This window comes from Mesoplodon densirostris, chromosome 8, assembly GCF_025265405.1.
Source record: "Mesoplodon densirostris isolate mMesDen1 chromosome 8, mMesDen1 primary haplotype, whole genome shotgun sequence".
Lineage (NCBI taxonomy): Eukaryota > Metazoa > Chordata > Mammalia > Artiodactyla > Ziphiidae > Mesoplodon > Mesoplodon densirostris.
In genome coordinates this window covers 111,095,599-111,120,802 of record NC_082668.1, presented here as the reverse complement: position 1 = coordinate 111,120,802, position 25,204 = coordinate 111,095,599, and the positions used below count along the sequence as shown (strand labels likewise).

The following is a 25,204-nucleotide window of genomic DNA, read 5'->3' as shown; positions in this document are numbered from 1 at the left end:
AAATAAGTCCCCGATGACCCCCACCCAATGCATCTCACCTTAAAATAAGATCAAGATGTTGACAGTCTTCTGGCTAGGATGTTACACTCTGGAAAGCTGGATGAGAGTATTTTAATGTGGCATTTTCCAGTGATATGAAAAGCCACTCACATACCCCAAACAGAAAGTCCCACAGTTTTTAGTAGCTTAGGCACGACTGCGTGGGAGTGCTTGCGCTGCGTCAGTTTTTTACTTATTTCTGTGGTTAGTCCCCAACATGACCTGGCCTCTTCACTCCACTCAGCCCCAGCGGGCAGTCAGACAGTGGGAGAGTCTAAAGAGGCTTAGTCACTGCAAAGCCTGGGAGGCAGACACTAAAGATGGCCAAGGAGGCCGTCCCTGCTGCTCCCTGAGGACACTCCACCCTGCCACAGAGACAGGTTTCAAAGTCAGACAGTCCTGTATGCAAACCTGGAACTTATTAGCTACATGGTGGTACACAAGCTACTTATTAACGCCTCTGATGATCATCCCATCTGCAAAACAGATATAATATCACATGCTTACGTATTGAGCACCAACACTGCCAGGCGCTTGGTGAGGCTCCGAGGTTGCAGAGAAGAAGAGTAAAGTGTGCTCCACGTGCAATAAACAGGTAGCTTCAATTGCACGTGAGTAAGTATCAACATAAGGATGGAGGAAGGCAGAGGATTATAAGCAAGGAGGCAGCATGTTCTTTTGAAAATTAAGTAAGATAGTGCTACAAAAAGTACCTGGAACGGAGGTCGATCAAGATGGTGGAGTAGAAGTGGAACTCACCCCTCCCATGAACACATCCAAAACACACCTACAGGCGGAACAGTTCTCACCGAAAACTAACTGGAAACTGGCAGAAAGACTCCTGTACAACCAACGCTGTAAGAAAGATCCACACGGAATCGGGCAGGAAGGGAAGAAAAGCAATCAGGTCGGGTCCCCTGGGAAGGGGGTCAGAGGAAAAGGGAGATTACGTGGGCGGAGATCCACCCTGGGGAGTGAGCCGTTCAAGCCGCATGTTGGGCTCCCCGTTCCCGGGGTCCAGCACCGGGAAGATGAGCCCCTCGAGCTGACTGGAGCGCCAGTGGGACGGACAAACAGGAGGGCTGTGGGAAGCCTGGACTCTGCTCGAGAGAAGCATATCTGCGGTGGCCTGCTCTCAGGGCAAGGTGGAGGGCGGACGGAGGACTGCTCCAGTGGCTGCCTTGTTTCCCACCCCGGCATGTGCCCCAACCTGAGACAAGTGAACACCCTAGCCCAGCTTACGTCACATCGCAGCTCCACGGTGGACTGAGGGCCGTCACGGCTGGGGAGAGAGCTCGTCCACTGCTGGCACTCACTCAGCCAGTATCAGAAGCAGCCCTGCTCTCGGACGGCACCTGGACTCCACAGCCCACACCCCGATAGAGACTGAGAGCCCACCTGGGCCCCATCTGCCCTGTGGCATGGCTCCACAACAGGGCAGGGGAGGCAGAGGCTGGGGGCAGGGGCTGGCTGTGAGGGACAAAGAAGACGTGGCCCCGAGGCTGCGTCTGAGCAGGGTGGGAGCAGCCACTGCGGCGCTTGCACAGGAGGCACAGGGAAGCAGCCCTGACCTCTGGCTGTGGCTGGGTCACCACAGTCCGTGCCCCATCATGAGCCGAGAGCCCACACAGGCCCCATCTCGCTCCAGCACTGCTCCCCGATCTGGGGAAAGGGTCCCAGTGCTGAGAAAGGGGAGAGCACACACTTAAAGGGAACAGAGCCGGCTTGGAGCCAACCCTCAGGGCTTCTGCTACAGCAACTGGGGATCTGCCCCTGCCCCTGATAGGGCAGTAACGGCCACAGAGCAGAGGGGAAGCCTGAGCTCACAGCTGGCTCCAGCTTTAGCCCCTCCATCTATAGCCCCACCTTCTACCAAGGTGAGAGGTGCCGGCACACCCTGAGGAAAGATGTGACTTGCTTTGAGGTCAAATCCAGCTCTCCCACCAAAGGCAGGAGGCAAATGTAGTCTGTACAGGGACACTCCCACATCAGGACACGCTTCAGGACTGTAACAGATAACTACTGTTTCATGTAAGTTCATAAAGGCAGAGAAAGTTAAGCAAAATGAGAAGGCAGAGGAACTGGTCTCAACTGAAAGAGCAAGAGAAACCTCTGAAAAAATAAATAATGAAAGAGAAGTAAACAAATTACCAGATAAAGAATTCAAAGCATTAGTAATAAAAATGCTAACTGAATTAGGGAAAAGAATAGATGAACACAGTGAGAATTTTAACAAGGAACTAGAAAATATAAAAAGGAACCAGTCAGAAGTGAAAAATACAACAACAAATGAAAAACACTATAAGGAATTAATAGCAGACTAAGTGATACAGAAGGATGCATAAGTGATCTGGAAGACAGAATTATGGAAGTCACCCACTTGGAACAGCAAAAAGAAAAAACCAAATATGAAAAAATGAGAACAGTTTAAAAGATCTCTGAGATAACACCACACATTACCAACATTCACACTGTAGGGGTCCCAGTAGGAGAAGGGAGCCAAAAATATATTTGATGAAATTATGGTTGAAAAATTCCCAAACCTGAAGAAGGAAACAGATATTAAGGTATAGGAAGCACAGAGGGTCCCAACCAAGATGAACTCAATCAGACCCATGCCAAGACATATCATAATTAAAATGGCAAAAGTTAAAAATAAAGAGAGAATTCTAAAGGCAGCAAGAGAAAAACAGAGTCATATACAAGGCTATCAGCTGATTTTTCTGCAGAAACTTTGCAGGATAGAGGGAGTGGCACGATATACTCAAAATGCTGAGAGGGAAAAACCTGCAACCCAGGATACTCTACCCAGCAAGTTTATCATTTAGAATTGAAGGAGAAATAAAGAACTTCTCAGATAAGCAAAAACTAAGAGAGTTCATCAATGTTAAACCTACCCTCAATGAAATGTTAAAGGGTCTTCTCTAAGTGGAAAAGAAAAGGCTATAACAAGAAGCAAGGATCTATAGAAAAGGAAAAATCCAACTAGGAAAGGCCTCAGTGAGGGCTGAGGATCAACCACTTAAATAAGCTAGTATGAAGATTAAAGACAAAAAACTGGAAAAGCAACTCTGACTACAATAAATGGTGAAGGGATAGACCTGAAGCTGTAAAATGTGACATCAAAACCACAAAACGTGGGGGAGGGGAGTAAACAAATGCAGATCTTTTAGAATGTGTTTGGACTTAAACGACTATCAGTCTACAACAAGTATCAACAGACATAGTTATAAGCCGAGATACATGAACCCCATGGTAACCACACATCAAAAACCAGCAATAGATACACACAAACTAGAAGGAAACACAAACATACTACTAAAGAACCACAAGGGAAGAAACAAGAAGAAGAAGAAATTAACAGAGAAGAACTATAAAAACAATAGGAAAACAAGTAATAAAACAGAAATAAGTACATACCTATCAATAATTAATTTAAATGTCCATGGACTAAATGTTCCAATCAAAAGACATAGGGTAGATGACTGGATTAAAAAAAAAAGAAGACCCATTTATATACTGTTTACAAGAGACTCACTTCAGAGCTAAAGACATATACAGACTGAAAATGAGGGGATGGAAAAAGATATTTTATGCAAATGGAAATGACAAGAAAGTAGGTGTAACAATACTCGTATCAGACAAAAGAGACTTTAAAATAAAGTCTATAACAAAAGACAAAGAAGGGTACTATATAATGATAAACGGATCAATACAAGGAGAGGATATTTTACTTGTTACCATATATGCATGCACCCAATATAGGAGCACCTAAAAGTATAAAGCAAATATTAACAGACATAAATGAAGAAATTGACAATAAAACAGTAACAGTAGGGGACTTTAGCACCCCACTTACATCAATGGACAGATCACCCAGAGAGAAAATTAATAAGGCAACAGTGGTCTCAAATGATACAATCGACCAGTTGGATTTAATAGGTATCTACAGGACACTCCATTTCAAAACAGCAGAATACACGTTATTTTCAAGTACACATGGAATGCTCTCCAGGACAGATCACATGCTAGGCCACAAAATAAGTCACAACAACTTTAAGAGGACAGAATTATATCAAGCATTTTTTTTCCCAACCATAACAGTATGAAACTAGAAATCAATTACAGTAAGAAAAATAGGAAAAGCACAAATACGTGGAGACTAAACAACATGCTACTCAAAAACCAATAATAAAATCAAAGAGAAAATCAGAAAATACCTCAAGACAAATGAAAATGGAAACACAACTTTAAAAAAATCTATGGGATGCAGCAAAAGCAGCTCTAAAAGGGAAGTTTATAGTGATGCAGGCCTTCTAGAAGAAACAAGAAAAACCTCAAATAAACAACCTAATCTAACATCTAAAGGAATTAGAGAAAGAAGAACAAAGTCTAAAGTCAGCAGAAGGAAGGAAACAGTAAAGATGAGAGGAAATAGAGACCAAAAGAACAATGGAAAAAAATTCATGAACCTAACAGCTGTCTTCTTTTTTGAAAAGATAAACAAAATTGATAAAGCTTTAGCCAGGCTCACCAAGAAGAAAAAAGAAAGAGGACCCAAATAAACAAAACAAGAAATGAAAGAGAAGAAATAACAAACGATGCCACAGATATACAAAAATCATAAGAGAATGTTATGAACAACAAATTGGAAAATTGCTATGCCAACAAATTGGAAAACTTAGAAGAAACAGACAAGTTTCTAGAAACATATAGCCTGCCAAAACTGAGTCAAGAATAAACAGATAATTTGACAGATTACTAGATGTGAAACAGAATAAAAAAAACTCTCTGAAAAGAAAAGTCCAGGACCAGATGGCTTCACTGGGGAATTCTACCAAACATACAAAGAACTCATACCTATCCTTCCCAAACTATTCTGAAAAACTCCCGAATTCATTCTATGAGGCCATTATTACCTGGATACCAAAACCAGACAAAGACACCACAAAAGAAGAATATTACAAGCCAACATCTTTGATAAATGTAGATGCAAAAATCCTCAATGAAACATTAGGAAACTGAATCCAACAACACATACAAAGAATCATACACCATGCTCAAGTGGGATTTATTCCAGGATTTCAAGGATGGTCCAATATTTGCAAATCAGTCAATGTTATATACCACATTAACAAAAGGAAAGATAAAAATCACATGATCATAGATGCAGAGAAAGCATCTGACAAAATTCAACATCCATTCATGATTAAAGCTCTCAAAGTGGGTATAAAGGGAATATATCTCAACACAATAAAGGCCATTTATGATAAACCCACAGCTAACATCATACTCAATGGGAAAAAGCTGAAAGTCTTTCCCCTAAAATCAGGAACAAGAGAAGAATGTCCACTCTTACCACTTCTATTTAACATAGTATTAGAAGTCCTAACCACAGCAATCAGACAAGAAACGAAGGAAGAAAGGAAGAAAGAAAGAAAGAAAGACATCCAATTGGAAGGGAAGATGTAAAACCGTTACTATTTGCAGATGACATGACACTATATAAAGAAAATCCTAAAGTCTCCACCAAAAAAAACTATTAGAATAAATGAATTCAGTAAGGTTGCAGGATACAAGATTAATATACAGAAATCTGTTGCATTTCTATAAACTTATAATGAACTATCAGAAAGAGAAAGTTAAAAACAAAATCCCATTTAAAATTGTGTCAATAAGTCAGAAAGAGAAAGACAAATACCGTATGCTAACACATATATACGGAATTTAAAAAAATAAAAAAATAAAAAAAATAAAATAATTAAAAAAAAAAAAAATGTCATGAAGAACCTAGGGGTAAAACGGGAATAAAGACACAGACCTACTTGAGAATGGACTTGAGGATATGGGGAGGGGGAAGGGTAAGCTGTGACAAAGCGAAAGAGAGGCATGGACATATATACACTACCAAACGTAAGGTAGATAGATAGTGGGAAGCAGCCGCAGAGCACAGGGAGATCAGCTCGGTGCTTTGTGACAGCCTGGAGGGGTGGGATGGGGAGGGTGGGAGGGAGGGAGATGCATGAGGGAAGGGATGTGGGAACAGATGTATATGTATGACTGATTCACTTTGTTATAAAGCAGAAACTAAAAAAAAAAAAAAAAAAAAAAAAAGAACAACTCTGAGTAATAGAAGATAAAATTGTATAAAAAAAAAATTGTGTCAAAAAAAATACCTAGGAATAAACTTAACCAAGGAGGTGAAAGAACTATATTCTGAAAATTATAAAACACTGATAAAGGAAATTGAAGATAATTCAAAGATATGGAAAGATATCCTGTGCTCTTGGATTGGAAGAATTAATATTATTAAAATGGCCATACTACCCAAAGCAATCTACAGATTTAATGCAATCCCTATCAAAATACCCATGACACTTTCCACAGAACTAGAACAAATAATCCTAAAACTTATATGGAACCATAAAAGACTCCAAATTGCCAAAACACTCTTGAGAAAAATGAACAAAGCTGGAGGTATCATGCTCCCTAACTTCAGACTATGCTACAAAGCTACAGAAATCAAAAACAGCATGGTTCTGGAATAAAAACAGACACATAGATCAATGCGACAGAATAGAAAGCCCAGAAATAAATCCACACATCCGTGATCAATTCATCTACAACAAAGGAGGCAAGAATATACAATGGAGAAAAGACAGTCTCTTCAACAAGTGATGCTGGTAAAACTGGATAGCTACATGTAAAAGAATGAGATTAGAACATTTCCCAACACCACATGCAAGACAAACTCGAAATGAATTAAAGACCTAAATGTAAGACCTGAAACCATGAAACTCCTGGAAGAGAAAACAGGCAGAACACTCTTTGACATAAATCATAGCAATATTTTTTTGGATCTGTCTCCTAAGGCAAAAAAAAATAAAAGCAAAAATAAACAAATGGGACCTAAATACACTTGAAAGCTTTTGCATAGCAAAGGAAACTGCTGACAAAATGAAAAGACAACTGTTGGAATGGGAGAAAATATTTGCAAATGATATTACTGATAAGGGGTTAGTATTCAAAATACATAAACAGCTCATACAACTCAATATCAAAAAAACAAACAACCCAATTAAAAAGTGGGCAGAAGGTCTGAACAGACATTTTCCAAAGAAGACGTACAGATGGCTAACAGGCAAACGAAAAGATTTTGAACATCGCTATTAGAGAAATGCAAATCAAAACCACAATGAGCTATCACACATCTGTCAGATTGGCTATCATCAAAAAGTCTACAAGTAACACATTTCGGTGAGGATGTGGAGAAAAGGGAACACTTGTACACTACTGATGGGAATGCAAATTGATACAGCCACTATGGAAAACAGTATGGAGGTTCCTCAAAAGCCTAAAAATAGAACTACCATAAAATCCAGTAATTCCACTCATAGGTAAATATAAAAATAAAATGAAAATGCTAACTCAAAAAGACACATGCACCCCAATGTTCATAGCAGCATTATTTATACAATAGCCAAGATGTGGAAGCAACCTGAGTGTCCATCAACAGATGAATGAAGAAGATGTGGTGTATATACACACACATACCCCACACACAATGGAATATTACTCAGCCATAAAAAATGAAATTCTGCCATCTGCAAAAACGTGGATGGACCTAGAGCGTATTATGCTCAGTGAAATAAGAAAGACAAATACTGTATGTTATCACTTATATACAGAATCTATAAAAAAACAAATGCACAGATATAGAAAACAAGCTAGTGGTTACCAGTAGGGAGAGGGGTTGGGGGAGGGACAAGATAGGGGTATGGGATTAAGAGATACAAAATACTATGTATAAGATAAATAAGCAACAAGGACACATTGTACAGCACAGGGAAATACAGCCGTTATTTTGTAATAACTTTAAACAGAGTATAGTCTATAAAATACTGAATCACTATGCTGTACACCCAATAGTAATGTAATGTTGTAAATCAACTATACTTTTAAAAATATTTTTTAAAGTACCTGGCACTGAGAAGGCACTCGGTAGAATCTTCTGATTCCCCAAGACAGATCTGTGCCTCTAGATGTACAACATGTTTTCAGATCCTGTCTCAGGGAGATGTTGACCAAGAATGATTTAGTTGCAGATGAGTCAACATGGTGTACAGTTGATTCACATGTGGCATTGAGGAGAGTCCCTTCCTGCCTTTCTAGGCACCCTGCACCTTCCCTGGCCCAGCCTTGCTTGGCTCAGCTTCCTTTCCTTCCTTCTGGGATAGTACAGTGGAAGTATTTTGGGGACAGTCAAGCTTTTAGTTTTCTGCAAATCACAGTACTAGATTCTTCTTCCCTGTAAAAATGAATGCTACGATGCAGTGAGCATGTTGGACAGTAACACCACGAAGCACAGTGGCGCCTCACCAAGTACATTCTGGGAAGAGTGTCACCCTCTGGAAACAAAGAGAGATGGTGTTCCCTGGCCGGAGCCTGCTGACACTCATGAATTATGTATCTGGAAACTTATTCACATTCCTCTTCCCTGCTTTACAGGAACCATATGAAATTGAGTGATGTATCTCAGGGACTTGCTCTGAAAAACACGGATTACGTACCATGTTACACTGTTGTAAGAACCTGTGAACTTTACAAATGAAAGAGAAGCCTGTACATGTTTTTTACTTCATTTTTATTTCTCAGTGCCTGTCGACTTTCCAACCACTCACACCAGGCAGGCTGTTTGATTCATTCCCTAGTCACAAAATCACTTTCACACTTTCATCCTCCCAAAATTATCGCGTCCCTTTTCTTCACTAGGCAAAAAATCCATCCTGATCTCAGCCTAATTTGGGTTTCTTTCAAGTACCAACAAAGGCTTTCCTCCTGAGCATTCCTCAATCCCATCTCTACTTTCAAGGGTTTCATTACTGAGGCCAGGAAGGTAGGGGCATGGATTTTTACTTGAATTGCCAGTGCCCTGTTTCAGCCCAATGTATGGCAGTAAGATTAAAGAGAAAAACAAATACGCTGTGGTGAGCAACCCTAACAGAGCCCCACAGTCTCTGCAAACGCGGTGGGATGCATGTAATTGCATGTACATAATTATGTCACATAAAACTGTAATGTCTGTCTTGTGGGGAGGTGCTTCCTTTGCTGGCTTTGATGAAATAAGTGATGTTGGTGAGGCCCACCTGGCAAGGAACTGAGGGTAGCCTCCAGCTGACTGCCAGAACTGCTGACCTCAGCCAACAGGTGTCAAGGAACTGAATGCTGCCAACAACCATGTGAACTTGGAAGTGGATCCTTCTCCGGTCAAGCCTCAGATGAGACTGCAGGCCAGGTCAGCACCTTCACTGTAACCTTGTAAGAGTCTGAAACAAAGGACCCTGCTACACTGTGCCAACCACCGACCCACAGAAAGTGCAATAATAAACCATGTTATTTTAGGCCACCGCATTTATGTAATATTCCTGTGTAGCAATACATAACTAAATTCAGAGAAAGAGAAAACCAGACCCTGACATCTGAGAGCTAATCTGGTACTCTCAGCAAGGCCTTGATGTTGCTGGGAGCTGGCCTGCACTCATACTAGGCTTCGGTGTTAAAGATAAATAATTCCAGAGAACAGCAACATCAGACAACCACAAGGATCGACCACTCTGGAGTCATGTTTGTACGTGAACAAAAACCTGAACATTGTTCAAATCCCCTAAATGATCAAACATCCCCCTATACCAGCTCACATGGGCATACAGCTTTAACCTTGATTCACTGCCCTTGTCTCATAGATTTCTTTAGATAATATTCACTGAACTGCCCCTCCTTAAGGCATACAACACAAAGCAAAGCTCTACTTTCTTGAAGTGTCCCCCAAATCCCCTAAAACAAGTCTGAATCCCATAAGTCTTTTCTAATGCCTCCTTACTGAGATGCTGTATGATTCCCCATTGGTGTGTGGTCTCCTTCACTACAACCAGCAATAAACCCAACTTGTTCAACGATGGGTATGTTCCTAGTGGTCTTTGGCTGGAGGACATTGACAAGACTATAGCGAACAAATAAAGCAAATAACAAAAACAAAAAAGCAAACATGATTTTACCATGGAACTTGCATAAAAATAGAAGTATAAACCAATAAAGCAAGAAAATACATAGTTTAAATTAGATCTAAAATACAAAAATATAACAAAGTATCTCCAAATGAGTATAAAGAAATTATTTGATAAATGATATTAAGTGGAGAGGAACAGGAAAATTAGGATGAATGTACATTCAGACTAAATAAAAATGAACTCTACACAGGTTAAAAGATTAAACATAATAAAAAATGAGCTGAAATGTAATGAATTACTTTTTTTTTTTTTTTTTGCGGTACGCAGGCCTCTCACTGTTGTGGCCTCTCGCATTGCAGAGCACAGGCTCCAGACGCGCAGGCTCAGCGGCCATGGCTCACGGGCCCAGCCGCTCCACGGCATGTGGGATCCTCCCGGACCAGGGCACGAACCCGTGTCCCCTGCATCGGCAGGCGGACTCTCAACTACTGTGCCACCAGGGAAGCCCTAATGAATTACTTTATCAGATCCATGTGAAAACTATTTTGAAGACTGGAAACATGGAAAATGTTTAGAATTTGATGCGACAAAAAAAAAAAAAAAAAAAAAAAGCAGATTGTAAAAGTGCAAATAAAGCCTACCATTAGGTGCTTGGCTATAACGTGCCAGGAACTGTTTTAGGCATTTTGTTCACATTTCATTTAATCTTCAGAACGCCATGCCAGGAAAGTTATATTATTCCCATTTTATAGATGAAGATACTAGAGCAAAGAAGGTAAATAAACTGCCCAAGGTCACAGAGCTAGGAAGTTGAGGAGACAGACATGAACCAAGATAGGACTCCAATGCTGTGTTTGTAACTACACCGCTCCACCTCTTTTAGACACACATGATGATTGCAACTAGGTGTTACTATGGATATCTGGGGACAAACACTGGATTAAACATGCAAATGTGAAATAACTGTGATACGGGAACAGGATTAAAGGCAATTTAATTTTAAAAGCACTCGTCTTTAATGCTATATATTTAATGCAAACAACACAGACAATCAAGCAATGAACTGGTGAACTCCGATTCTCCATGAAAAGTTTTAATTATATACGTTCTTGGAAAAAGACTTGTCCAAAACTACTATTTCACTCTTTTGTGGAAGAACAGAACAGGTGCAGAGAAGCAAGAATACAGAATGCAGCCATCAGATCACCGTACAAGGGTGAGGTAGGGAATGCTCAAGGGATAGAGACCCAGCAGGAATAGCTGAGCTGATGGGGAAGACAGGTAAGCGTCAAGACTTGCAAGCAAGGACAGGTATACTAAGGAGGGTCTGCCTACTTGCTTCCCCTCTTATAATCTGAGCTCCTATCTGCTTGCAGTGGGCAAGTATGAAGATAAAAATCAGAGTCCCTGTAGGAACGGCAGTGAGTGCCCCATCCATCTGTCTTTTGGTAAAAACTGGATTCAGCAATGCTATGTGGCAACCTAAGGGCAGGTACAGACTCACCCTCTTGCCATCCAGGTGTGTGTGCTGACTGCAAACCAAGATAACTTCTTCTTAGGGCAGTGAATTAATCCCTCTTTCCACAACTATGTCTTCAAGTCTTTTGATTTTACGGGTACTTTTAGGATGACCTAAATCTTTTTCTGGTCAAATCTCAGATGACACTTTGACAACTGTCACCTTTTCTAGGTGGCAAATATAAAATACAGGATACTCTGGATTCTATGAAAGTTGGATTAGAAAACCCACGTTAAGAAGCATTGATGTGGAGGGTGGGGAAAACAAGAGAACTCCATTCCCCAGACATTCTATGCCATTTTTAAAAAGCTGGTTTATAACATTACATGAATGTATGTGTACAACGTTTTATTTCGACTTCTGAAAGAAAGTGTGTTCACCGACAAAAGTTGTTTCCACCCGTCACCGTACTGTTGACTCCCTTTACCCGTTTCGCCCTCCCTCCGCCTTCCTCCCCTCTGGTAACCACTACTCTGTACCATTTTCCTCAGCCTTGCTCAGAAGGCCCCCCACTTGGTGGGAGATGACCACCTGCTGTGTTTACAGCAGATTATAACTACCAGATTACAGGTGACACCTGTTCCCCAACTACATCATCTGTGCAACTGCTCCAGAAGAATATTTCTCAGAGGGTGAGGGCAGAGCTAATTTGTCGTCAAGACTTTTGACACAGGGAAAGCAAAGCTGGATGCTTCAACAGACATCAACATTTTAGTGCGGCAGCCTGAGTAGGGCTGGGGAAGGACGGATGTGAAACAATGCCCTGTAAATCTGATTTTACCGATACTACATTTCAGCCAGAGTAGGATCAGTTATGTGCCAAATGATTAATCACTGTCTCCCTGAAATATTCAAGGTCCTGCTGCCTATTCTTAGGATGGAAAAAAATCTAACGCTGAAATACGACTTTCAGGCTTTTGTTCATTCTATACCCTTTTAATAAAGCAGAACACAAAATTCTGCCTTGGGCTTGGCTGACTTATGGGATTCACCTCCTAAGTGGCAAAGTTTCACCCCTCAGTCCCATCACCAAACTGAGCCCAAGTTATAAGAAGCCTGGTAGAGAAGGAAAAATGCAGGTGCTGTACCTAACACATCCATTTATCAGATGCAATAATTGCTCTGAGAGACAGGTTTTCTCTTTATATTTATAGAAAAATGGGCACTGCAGAAGAAAATGAATTTGGCTAACGGGCAAATGTGGATGACTCCGCGTGGTGTATGTTTTTGACAAACGAGGCTGATGAATTACAACTTGCCTCCCTCACTGCTGGGAGGGGGTAGGGAAGCAGGAGAAGTCCTTGGGGCATTATCTGAGGCAAAGGCTCCAGCTGGGTCCCCACATACCTTCTCTGCATACTCAGACACGATCTGCTTGATCTCGGCAGAGCAGAGGCCCACGATCTGGCCCACGGAGCTAGCGGTCAGACGGCTCTGCAATCACAGGGAGGGTGTGTTCTCAAGGCCGTGCACTGTCTTTCACACAACTGGAAACCCTGAACACTATTAAAGTAAAATAGATAATATTCCCAGGGGAAAAATAATTTGGCTTTTGCTCATGTGTTCGGAAACACGGAAGGGAGAAAACAAGCTTCAGGGCAAAGGTTAAGTCACCTCCCTCCTCCTGAGTCACTCAGCAGACTGTGTTAGATTCTCCTCGGACCCTGGGTATCCTGGAAAATCATTCCAGGGTTTTTACTGCTGAGGATCACTAAAAAGAGCCTGAAGGGAACTTGGTAGGCATCGGACTCCGAGGAAAAAAGTACAAATGGGAGAGGAAAAGGGAGCTCAGAATTCCTGAACTATCTCTTGACTGCCACAGGCCCTTCCTGTCCTAAAAAGGAATTCTCCTTTCAAAGCACTTGGTTAAACCTTTTACACAGGTCATGAGCTCTGGGAAGAGTGAATATAAATTTAGTACCCTATCGTCTACCTAGATGGTGTAGGAGGGAAACAAGGGCTCCTTTGGCATGGGATGCCACATGCAGTTAGGGAGAGGCAGGGCTGAACCACAGCTCTCCTGCAGGGGCCCTGTGATGCCACCCCAGCTGGGACATCCTGTCTTCACATGGGCCCTTCAAATCTCCTTCCTCGAGGTTCCCATGGCCGGCAACACCGTGCATGTATAAAAGGTTTCCAAAAGAAAGATCCCAAGAAAACGGGAAGCAGGGTGCTGAAACGAGAGGGCCCCGAGGGTGGACACTCGGAAGAGGCCCCCTCATAGCAGAGCCGGGGTGGTGCCGAGCCTCCACCCCCACACCACGCCCACCCATGTGAGCACACCTGCCTCACCTCCTCACGTGCCACGGCAGTCATCCTGGTCATCAGGGACTGAATACGCTGCTAAAAGAAGAACAGGGAGAGGTAGCAGGGAGCAGGTCTGACCACACAAGACTTAAGCAGGGTGTCGCAACAGGTTTTCGCAGTGGAACCCAAGGGCTATTTCAGCCGGTCTCATTTTACAGTGAGCTTCATGATAGGTGATGAAAGGAAGCTGAAAAGGGCGCGAAAGGCCAGCCAACAGCAGCTGGCTGTGGGAGGCAGCGGGCCATCCTGGAAGCTGCGGATGAAAGTGAGATTTCCCCCAAAGACTTAGGCGGAAACCTCAGGGGCTACATGGACCACTCACCTCTTCAGCAGCCTGGAGCTCATCTTCCTCGCGGGCGTCGGCTTTCTCTGCAGCTAACAGCCCTGTGGGAAGTGCCATTTTCTTGTCCTCAGCCTGGAAGGGAAGATGGGAAGACAGCTGAGCACTGCAGTTGGAGATTCAGTAGAGAAAGGACAACACTGCAAAGGAGCATGAGTCTGTGAAGGAAAACACACGGATCTGGACAAGTCACCCAGTCTCTGGGGAAGAAAGCAGGATCCAGAGATCGGGGCTTCCCCTACTTTAATTCCTGCCAAGAGCAGATCACTGCCTTAAGGTCACTGCCTGTTTTTCAGCAGAGACCCATTAGTGGGATAGGAAAGTAATTTAGCAGGTATGATTGGCATCTAAATAAATTAAATAAAAATAACAGAACACAACACATCCAAGTGTACTACAGGTAGTAAAGGGTTATGTACTGCTTTGTGAAACTTTTGTTTTGGGGGTTGTATCTGCAGGTGTGTGTCTGTGTATGTGTAGTGTGTGTGTGTGTGTGTGTGTGTGTGTGTGTGTGTGTGTGTGTGTGTGTGTGTGTGTGTGTGTGTGTGTGTGTGTGTGTGTGTGTGTGTGTGTGTGTGTGTGTGTGTACTGAACCATGATGAAAAACAGCATTCTTACTGCCAAGAGTGGTCAGCAAAGTTTGAAAACCACTGGCCTGAAGGATAAGACTCTAAACTGCTTGCCCTGGTGCTTAAGCTCCAGGCTATGGAACCAGCTCAAGTTCTAAATACACGGCACCACGCTCAGGACACTTGGAGTAACGGCTGCTCCCCAAACCTGGGCTGCAAGTCTAGGGTTCTTGGTTTTAGCTCCATCTTTGCCATTCACCAGCTGGCAACCTCAGGCTTACCTTCTCTGGATACTGGGGTCTTCTAGGGTTGAATGAGAGGACTGCCCTCAGATACCCTTCTGAGACCATCCCAGTTCTGAGATGCATTTCTATAACAAGCCTATGACTGACCCTGGGGCGTGGCCTGAGCGTCTCCATATATCTACAGGGGATAAGACTTCCAGTTCAAATGTGCCATCTCAGATGAGAATGATAAGGCAAGGCCAATGCGAATAATATTTCATGGGCATCTCATGATTTTTCCAATCATAACCAAACTGCCTTATTTCAGAATATAGTCATATACATAGACATTCTTTTCAGACTTAAAATTACATATTACACATACACATCAAATTCTTATACACTAGATGCCACATGACACTCAAACCCAGAAAAAAAACCTTGCTTTGGAGGAAATGGCTGTTTGGTTGAGTGAAAACACAAATGTGGAAGAAATAAGAAGAAAACCAAAAAAGAATATGTCGTAATGAATGCATAAATGATTGTTAATGATGATCATAATAATGATGATAGTTAATGCTTTGTAGGTGTGCACTATGGGCTGGATCATTCTACATCCTTTGTATTTTAATCTTCACAACCATGTTGTGAGGTAGTACAATTTCTGCCCCCATTTCACAGATGCTGTGAACTAAGGCACAACAAAGTCTACTGACCACAGTCACACAGTGAAGGGGAGGAGCTAGGACTTGAAACCAGCCAGTCTGGCTTTAGAACATAAGCTCCAAGTCACTGTCAGTGCCCCCCAAGGACTGAGACAATGACCGCAGAAAGCAGAGGGAGGCCGCGGTCAGGGAAGGCTTCCTGGAAGGACTGAGGAATGGGGGATCTGCACAGAGGAGGGGTGGCAGGAGAACGGCACGGGGAGTGGCGTCTCATTCAAGAAAATCTGGGGGTCAGGAGGGGAATGAGGAAAGAGGTTTTACTAGATCTCAAGCTGTGGACTCTACTTTTAAAGAGGCCACTGGCCACTTTAGTTAGCACGTTATTATTGCAAAGGCAGTGGGTAAGAGCACAGGCTTTGATGTCACACAGATCTGGGTTCAGATTCTTATTATGGCACTTTAGGAGCTGTGTGATCTTAGACCAATCACTGAGCCTCTCTGAACCTCAGCTTTCTGCCCTGAAAAACAGAAATAAGTATCTTCCTCCCAGAGTTGTTCAGAGGAATAAGTGAAAAAATACACGTAGGGCCCCGAACAAAGGGCCTGAACACAGGAAAGGTTTGGCACTGTAAGATTTATATGCCTTCCCTGCTGCTGACAATTAAGAACCATGAATGAATACTGATACATACAAAAAAAAAATACGTGAATGAAGAGAAATCCTTGATACTCTTTTATGAACTTATAAAACCCCATCTTGACGTTCCGTTTTTCCCACACCAGGTTGTCTTAGTACAGGGCCAGCCTGTAACACATGCTGTGCTCTCTCTCACTGCCAGCAGCCCGCTCACACCTGTGTAGGGCCTCTCTCATCAGATGAGGAGTGCTAAGGGCTCTGGGAGTGGACTTCATCTCTACAGTTTTAGAGTTATTACAGGCCATCTGTTTGACCCTGGTGTCATGACTTCCAATCACCCTTCACTTCCAGTCCCATGACGAGGTGTTGCCTGCAGGGGCAACAGACTGGGGATGCCACGAGGGAGATTCAGGGGCTAAAGGCAGCTGGCACATCCCCGCTGCCCGGGGTTGCCCAGGGACCAGAGTCCTGCTGTCCCACCCCTGCTGGGAGCCCGTCCGCGTCAGACAGAGGCAAAGGGCAGGGGCACTTGCGTCTCTCAAACATTCTCTCCCATTAGCCAAGCTTTTCTTACCTTCTCTGCTTTGCTCTGGCGGCTAAATCCATACCTCCTGCAAGCCACAAAAGAGGGGAGTTCAATTACTATTAAAAAAATAAATTTGATCACAGGCATTTTAGTTGGATTTTTATATGAAAGGCACCAAAAAGAATTTAGGCTATTTGGTGACTGGAGAACATGTTTCAAGTGCCTAAACCAAAACCATATCCCATTGTTTTTGAATAAAGGGCCCGCCATTCTATTTGCCATGTAAATACTATAAATGGGAACGCTTCCTGCAGAATGCAACGTTCTCTTTAAGTGAGATTATTACTCTTTGAATCAGGAACTGCATTTCAGATCCACGGTTTAAGCTAAAAGCCTTAAAAATATCTGTATGATATGTGAATGTGTTTGCTCAAGCTAAATATGCTTTCTAAATGACTACTTTCATAACCTCACGTCCAGCCCATTTTTCATTCTCAAACACAATCCAAGCATGACGCCAATAATGTTGTGTGCTCACTGCATGCCAAGTTTAAATTCAAAGATGCTCACAAATGCACTTTGGTTTAAATTAGCTTTTCAGGTTCTAATTAATATCTATTTTTTAAAGCAATGCAAGAACCATTCGACCTAGAACAAAAACCATAATGCGAAACACCCAAACTCACTTACCTTTAAATAGCTTTTAAGGAAATAAAGTCACATGCGACCGTTTAAGAAAAACAAATCAAGGGCTCCTGCTCTGCCCTCGCTCACACCTCACCCTGCTTGCTGCGTCATGTGCTGGCCTCTGACCCGGTCTCGGGCCTCCACGCCCCCTCTTCCTTCCCCATCCCTTATTCAACCTCCCGCTGGCCTGGCCCACACCTGTCACTGGCAGGGAACACACGCCCTTGTGGCCACTGTCACCAGGGCCTCCCTTCCACGGCCCCGCCTAACAACCGCTGAGCCTCCCTCACCGCCAGCAGGTCGCCTTCCCCACTCCTGTGCGTCGGCCCCTGAGCAGAGCTCTGCACACTGTGCTAGTCTCCTGGCTCCTCCTACTTTCCTATTCACTCCTCACACCTCAGCTCTAAAGCCACCTCTTCTTTGAAGCGTTCCCAGACTTTGCTTTGGATGGCTTTAGTCATTTCCAAAAGCCAGTTCCACTTTCAATCTGAAAATCTCAACCTGGGACCAGTGCTTTGCCTGCCATGTGATGAGTGTGAAGGGAAACACACACTTGGGCACAGGATTTCTTAGAACTCCGCTGACAAATCACAGGCTCAGTTTACAGTTGAGTCTGGTATACAAGGTGGGTTGGGAAGTAGAAAGTCAGGACAATGGGTTTAGCTAGAGTCTTCACTCTGGTGCCAGCAAACTGTGTAACATGGGGGAAATTGCTTCACCTCTCTGAGCTTTGTACCACTGATATGGTACATCATGCAAACATGATCCCAAGCCCTGTTTAAACAGCTTCCATAGGATTTCTATAAATTACCACTGACAGTACGGGAGGGCCGGAAGGAGATACAAACTACAGGCTGGGTAGTTTGGGTTGGAAACTTTTCAATTGCTCAAACATTCTGCCCTGGCTGATCCATCCCTGTGCCTGTACGTGTTCCCCCTACTTCCTTGACAGAAATCATGTCCAACTGCCTGTTTGCCTGTCTGCATCCTTCTCCAAGAAAATGGAGAAATCAAGAAGCCAAAAGTATCACCCGACCCTGCAATAGGTTGTCTTATAACTGGAGAGACCAAAAGTCACTGCTGGTTACACTGTGCCCATCCTCTAGGCACAGATCTACAGGCCCAAAGTGCAGCAGACCAAAGTTATGTTTTGAGTATCCACCCAAATCCTGTACAGGACCTTATGGCAGATTCAGTGAACTGGCTTAGTCAACATCTAGCATCTTACTATACCGTGGAGGCAGGAGAACAAACAACTCTATTTTCCATACTCTCTTGCACCTGGGGCTCTGAATACTACTTAGGTTCAATCAGTGAGATGCATTTGCTGGAGTTCTGAGTGTGTAGCAGTCAGAGAAGGAGACGGCAAAAGCACAAAGGATTCACTGCACTGGTGCGGATCCCAGTAGCAGTAACCTGGCTCTGGGGCCAGAAGCTGTCACGGTGGTTTTCTGATTTTGGCAAAGTGAGTGGGTTCTTTGTCAGCAGCTGCAGTACCAGCTTCCCAACTCCACAGGCTGTTCACGAGCTTCCTGATGATGCAGGAAGAAGCAGCAGCCTAGGCAGCCCAGATCTAATGTGACACTTGGAAAGTGACCCTGCTCAGCCTACGTCACATCTCTTAACTCCTCCCATCCACCCCTGCAATCAGTCCTTTCTGCCGAAACTAGTGGGAAGGCTTTGTGTCCTGAACCAGGGAGCGCTGACCAACAGAGGGTCTCTCTGAAGTTTCCCACTCCTAGAAGTGTCCTTGCAGGTATTCTTTTGTTTCCCAAGCCTTCAGTCTGTGGAGACCTTCAGGGCAGAAAGACATACCCTCAGGCAGAGGGGCCTTATCTAAGGCCCAGGAACTTTACAGATTTTCCAAACAAAGCAGTAAACAGCTAAATCTGAGTATTTCAATTCCCAGGTCGCAGCTACCTCTCCTTAAAGACAGAGGCTCTGGGAAGACTTTTCTGACCACCCAAAACTAGGTTAGGCCCACACAGATATGCACTTCTGTGTTGACACCCACGGGGTACAATAATTATGTGCTATGTGCAATCTGTCTGTTGAGCCCTGGAGGGGAGGAAATTTGCTTCATTCACTTTTTTTTTCTTTACATTTTTTAAATTGAGGTATAATTCATATAACATAAAATTCACCATTTAAAAATGTATACTTCAGTGGTTTTTAGTGTATTCACTATTTTGTGCAACCACCACTACTATCTAATTCTAGAATAGTTCCATCACCCAAAGAGCTCCACACCTAATATATATATAAATAGCAGTTAGTCCAATTTTCCCCTATCCCCTTCCCCTGGCAACCACTAATCTACTTTCTGTCTCTGTGGATTTGCCTATTCTGAACATTTCATATAAATGGAATCGTACAACACGTGGCCTTTTGTGCCTGGATTCTTTCACTTAGCATGCTTTCAAAGTTCATCAATATTATAGCATGAATCAGTACTTAATGCCTTCTCATGACTAAATAGTATCCCATTGTATGAAAAAACCACATTTTGTCTGTCCATTCAGCAGCTGATGGACATCTGGCTTGTTTCCACTTTTTGGTGACTGTGAATAGGGCTGCTATGAATACTCACTTTTGTATCCCCAGCGTCTAGTGCAGTGCCTGGCACATAGTAGGTACTTGATTAACATTTGCTGAATGAAGAGTCCTGCTGACTCTTCTAAAGGTTTCCTTCTCCATGTGATGCAGTGGCAACGCTTCCATGACAAAAAAGAGCTGTCCTCAGCTGCCTATCAACATCTGCCTCACTGGTCCCACATCTCTGGGAGACTCTTCTGTGCTGTTTGAGTTTCACCAGGAGAACATGATACCCTTTTGTGGCCTATCATCCTCACAAAGAGCAGGGAGATGCTTCAACTTATTTCTACTACAAACACATTTACTTCTCTTTCATCCTTCCTAAAGCATCCTTTCATGCTGTATCCTACAACCTACCTTTCCTCTTGCCCTGTCAGCTGGGCCCTTTCCTCTCAAGCGCCAGCCTGATATGCAGTGCCACGTGCTTCAGTGTGCTCCTGGATTTCCCGTTGTTAGCTCTGACCCACCAACCCGGCTGACCTCTACACCGTCAACACCAACAGAGCTCCAGCCCTCTCACCACCCAGTCACTTCCTCACACTCCAGACCCAGGACTCGGTCTTTATCATCAAGGATGTACATCTTCTAGAACTTTAAATTAGTGTTCATATAGCCAAGTTATTCCAGACATACTTAAACATATTCCAATAACTAAAGCATGTAATAAAAAAATTTAAATTTAACTTAATTATTAAAATTCTGTTCCTGAGCCATACTAGTCACATTGTAAGTGCTCAACAGTCACACGTGGCTACTGGCTACCATACTGTACATCACAGTTCTAGAAAACAAACTAACTTTCTCCCCTAGGGCAAAGTAAGACAGATATCAAATCGTCTGGAATCCAGAACAAATCAGGGGCATAAAAAAGCCCTAAATACTAAGGACTGTGGATTCTGTTCTTTGTTCAGTCAACGAGCATTTACTAAATACTCTATGAGCATGTCATGGGCCTTCAGAGGGGACACAGGTTGGGAGAGACATGTCATATGCACTTAAAATGCATTTCCCCACAGTGACAGTTTCATAGTGTGGTTAGTTGTTTAAGTTTAGCTCTTAAAAGTTGATTGGACCCATAATATAATTGAAATACTATAAAGATACAATTGTGTTTAAGTCTAAAATTGAAACTATGAGTCTTGTTTTTCCAACAACATAACATTTAAACAAATATACCCAACATGTTTTTAACAAGACACACAGTCTGTAAGGTCCTCAGCATAGTTGGCCAGGCTCAAAGTCTAGCCTTATTTGAGCAACTGAAAGTCAAAAAAGGGAGAAGAAACTGGGATGCGGGCCTCAAAGCCAGATGCTCTGTGGGCTTAGGCTGATGACTGACCTCTAACCCCAAAGAAGAAACACTGCTTTCAGATCTTCTTATGCTAGGAGTCAAAATATTTTCCCTCTTGTCAAGAGGCGAGATGAAGAGGAAAACAGAAGAACTGACAACAGATGAGGGATGAGGATTCCTAGGTGGATGAGCAATTAAGGGGTGCCACGACAGTGAGGGGGTGGCAGGGAGGAGTGGAGTGAGTCCCCAAGGCAGCAGGGGCCCAGCTTTGCTGGATTAGGAAGGAAAGGGAAGAGGGTAAGGCTTCTCATAAAGGGGCTGGAGGGAGGGCTAGAGCTGGGGGTAAGGAGAACATAGGGACAAGGAGAACTGAAAGGAGGGGCTCAGGTGAGGCTCCTCATCTGATTCTAAAGGTCACACTTAAGGGCATTTGAGAACTGAAAACTGCTGTTGCTCAGGATGATGGTGATAAAGACGACAGTGGTGATGGTGATAGTGATGAAGAGGAAGATGATAGTGATAATGATGGTGGTGATGATGGTGATTGTGATTATGGTGATGATGGTGATGATAGTGATGGTGATGATGATGGTGTTGGTGGTGATGGTGATGATAATGATGATGGTGGTGGTGATGATGATTGTGATTATGATGATGATGGTGATGGTGATGGTGATGATAATGATGATGGTGGTGGTGATGATGATTGTGATTATGATGATGATGGTGATGGTGATGATAGTGATGGTGATGATGATGGTGCTGGTGGTGACAGCACCTAACAGTTGACATTTCCTTTTTTTACATGAGACAAACTGTTCGAAGTCCTTCATAAGGACATTGTTATGTAATCCTCATTGAATGGGAAGGATCTCAAGCCGTGGAGAGTATTGACTTAAAACCCTAAGGGAAGAGTAAGACAGACAGAAAGGAGGCAAGCAGCCTGCCCAAGGAAGGGGAATAAATGGACACTTCTTGGGGCTCTAAGTTTTATCCCATTTGCTCTGCCAGCTGTAACATCCACTCTCTGGTTGTTCAGTCTCAGATCAAACAACCAACGCTGGGCCTGTCTTCCTGAAATCAAGAACCAAACTCCCACCAGAGGCTCAAACAACATTTGCAGATAATAATGATGACCTGTTTTTGGAGTCCAGCAAACCTGAGTTCAAGTCCCAGTATGAGGCTCTTACTAGTTCTTAATCGTCAGCAGTTGACCTTGGGCACGTTATTTTTTAACCTTTCTGAGTGCTGTCTTCATCATTCTCAAAAAGGGGAATGAGGTGAATAAACCATCAGGATTCTCCACCTTCACAAACTCACCCTCTCCTTACCAGAAAAGCTTAAAAAAAAAAAAAGGCAAAATAACCCCATCTCCTAAAAAACAAACAAAAAAAGGCTTCATCGAACACCCACCCCAGGCTCAGAAATCAGGCGTCAGCATGATGCCACCAATAAGAACTAAGGCTAGTTCTGAGACACGTACTGGATACTGGAAAAAATGGAGGTATGGACAATACAAACTACCAAAAACCACACGTGCCGAAGTCTTCTCTGGCTCCAGAACACGTGACACTCCCAGAGGCTGCCTCTCCAGCTCTGGCTCGCCCGGACCAGCACAGTCTCGTGTGCCCGCCTGCAGCTGAGGGGTGGCTAGAGAGCCCCCCTCGCAGTGTCCAAGGCGCGCAACTCGTCCAGTGGCACGGGACCTCACACCCGAAGGGCCCCGCATTTGGCTGTTGCCGCTGTCAGGAAATCCTTAATGATTAATCATTATTTATGATTCCCAGGGGCCTAAGGTGCCCTGCATTTTCATTTTACGCTGATTGGGCCCTGCAAATTACGTCGCTGGTCTGGAGGTGCCTGACTCAGAAGCAGCTCAATTCGCGGCAACAGCTGGTGAGCTGCGGGGCAGCCCTCACGCGCAGGTCAGGGTCAGAACAACTGCCTCTGAATGAAAACGGACTAGCTTTCGTTCTCAGGAAGAAAGGATCTGAGCCCGCATTACTCTCTCAAAAACAAACAAATGAACAAACAAAAAGCCGCAACTGCAGTTCCATTTGAGAGACGGAATAAGTAAGGCAATTAAGCCTTAATTTCCTTCTGGTTGTCTCCAGTACCCTAGAGGGAGAAGCCATCAGGTGCTCACTTGGAGATGCTACTGGCAGTGCTGTTACTCCCAGCCCCCCAGTGAGGGCTGGGTTATGAGCAGGGCAGCGCACAGCAATCACTCCGAGCAGAGGGAGAGGAAGCACAGGAGACATACTCACATCAAGGAATCAGTGACCCTAAGTAGAAAATTCAGGACACAAAGGAAGGTTAATACCCACAGTCAAGCAAAAAATTCAACGAGGAGAAGCATTTCCGTGTGTGTGTGTGTGTGTGTGTGTGTGTGTGTAACTGAAAACTGAGGCTATAAGAACTGTATTTTTTAAAATTAGAGATGTTTTTAAGAAGTGACAAAACTACTTCTAAATTCTTCATTTTCCTGGTCAGGACAATTCTTCACAGGGAACCAAAACTATTAGACTCCGACACAAAGTAAAACCGCCGTAACTGCTTTCAATTCTTAGTTTACCTGAAGGTGTTAACATATGGCAGGGGCATGAAGGCAGCCCACCTGGGCCTCTGCGAACGCCCCACGCTTCCCAACTCCCCGAGGAGGGCAGAGCCGGGGATGGGGGCTCGGTGAGGAACTTCAAAGATCAGGCCTCTCCCACCACCAGAGAAACCACCCACAGAAACTGAGCTAATTCAACACGAGGGAGAGAAGTCCCCGGTGCTGGCAATCACAGGCTCAAACCCGTAGACTCAGTCAGGTGAAAACCAACCAAGTTCACCCCAATGAAGCAATTTCAACTAGCTTTCCTTTTCAATGGTTTTATCAAATAGACACCTTAGACTGGGCCGCCTTTGTTACCTGCCATATTCCAACAGCGTCGTGTGGACCCGTGATTCCTCATCCAGCATCTCCCCTGCTCCCCGCTGGCGTCTGTACTTCCGACGGGGCTTGTAAGCATCCTAAGAAGTGGATGAGGCGGGGAGTTAATAAGCGTGAGGGGGCTGGTCTAGCCTGCCAGGGGCGGGAGTCCTTTCCCATGGCAGCGGGTGTACAGCTCCCCTGCAGGAGGACAGCTGGCACATGGCGACGGCCTTCAAGGAATCTGCCCCTTTGATTTTTATACTGGAGCAAATATTTCCACCCCATCTATTGCCTGTCAACTTTGTTTAATCTTGTTGGGTTTTTTTGTCCTATGACATTTTAATATTTCATGCAATCAAACTTATCAGTCATCTTACTTCCTAACCCAGGGACTGTAAAAACAAAAAAAAAGCTCTTGTATGTTATTTTTATAGATTATATTTAGCCTTTTAATCTATTCAGAATTTTTTTGGGGGGTATAGCGAAAGGTAGGTATCTATAGATATACGTTTTTCTCTGAATGGAAAATTAAGAATCCCAACATCATCAGTTTCATAGTCTATCCTTTCCTTGATTTAAAATGACAACTATATACACATATATAAAACATGTACCAATATCACCCTCTTCAATTCCTCTTGCTTTATGAGTCTTTATCCTGTCTCCACTGTTCTTTTTCAAATTTCCTGGCTATTCTTACACATTTTCTCTTCCAAATGAATTCTAGCATCAGCTTGTCAAGTTCATTATGAAAAACTGTTGAGCTTTGACTAGAATCACACCAAATTTATACATTACTTTGGGAAGAGCTGACATCTCTGTAATACTGAATCTTGCCTTGAAAAGCAAGATTTATCTCTCTATTCAAATCCTTTTTA

General features: G+C 43.5%; 1 protein-coding gene across 2 annotated transcripts in view; it reads right to left on the bottom strand.

Moving 5' to 3' along the window:
• Positions 1 to 25,204, bottom strand: part of CCDC93 (coiled-coil domain containing 93) — an 87,892-nt gene that overhangs the window by 35,878 nt on the left and 26,810 nt on the right. For both annotated transcript variants that reach the window (XM_060107224.1, XM_060107225.1), the window contains exons 7-11: positions 24,324 to 24,424; positions 16,882 to 16,918; positions 14,195 to 14,287; positions 13,858 to 13,908; positions 12,913 to 12,999 (exon numbers count right to left, since the gene is read on the bottom strand). In XM_060107224.1, coding sequence (XP_059963207.1) covers positions 12,913 to 12,999; positions 13,858 to 13,908; positions 14,195 to 14,287; positions 16,882 to 16,918; positions 24,324 to 24,424 — 369 coding nt within the window. The remainder of the gene's footprint in view (positions 1 to 12,912; positions 13,000 to 13,857; positions 13,909 to 14,194; positions 14,288 to 16,881; positions 16,919 to 24,323; positions 24,425 to 25,204) is intronic.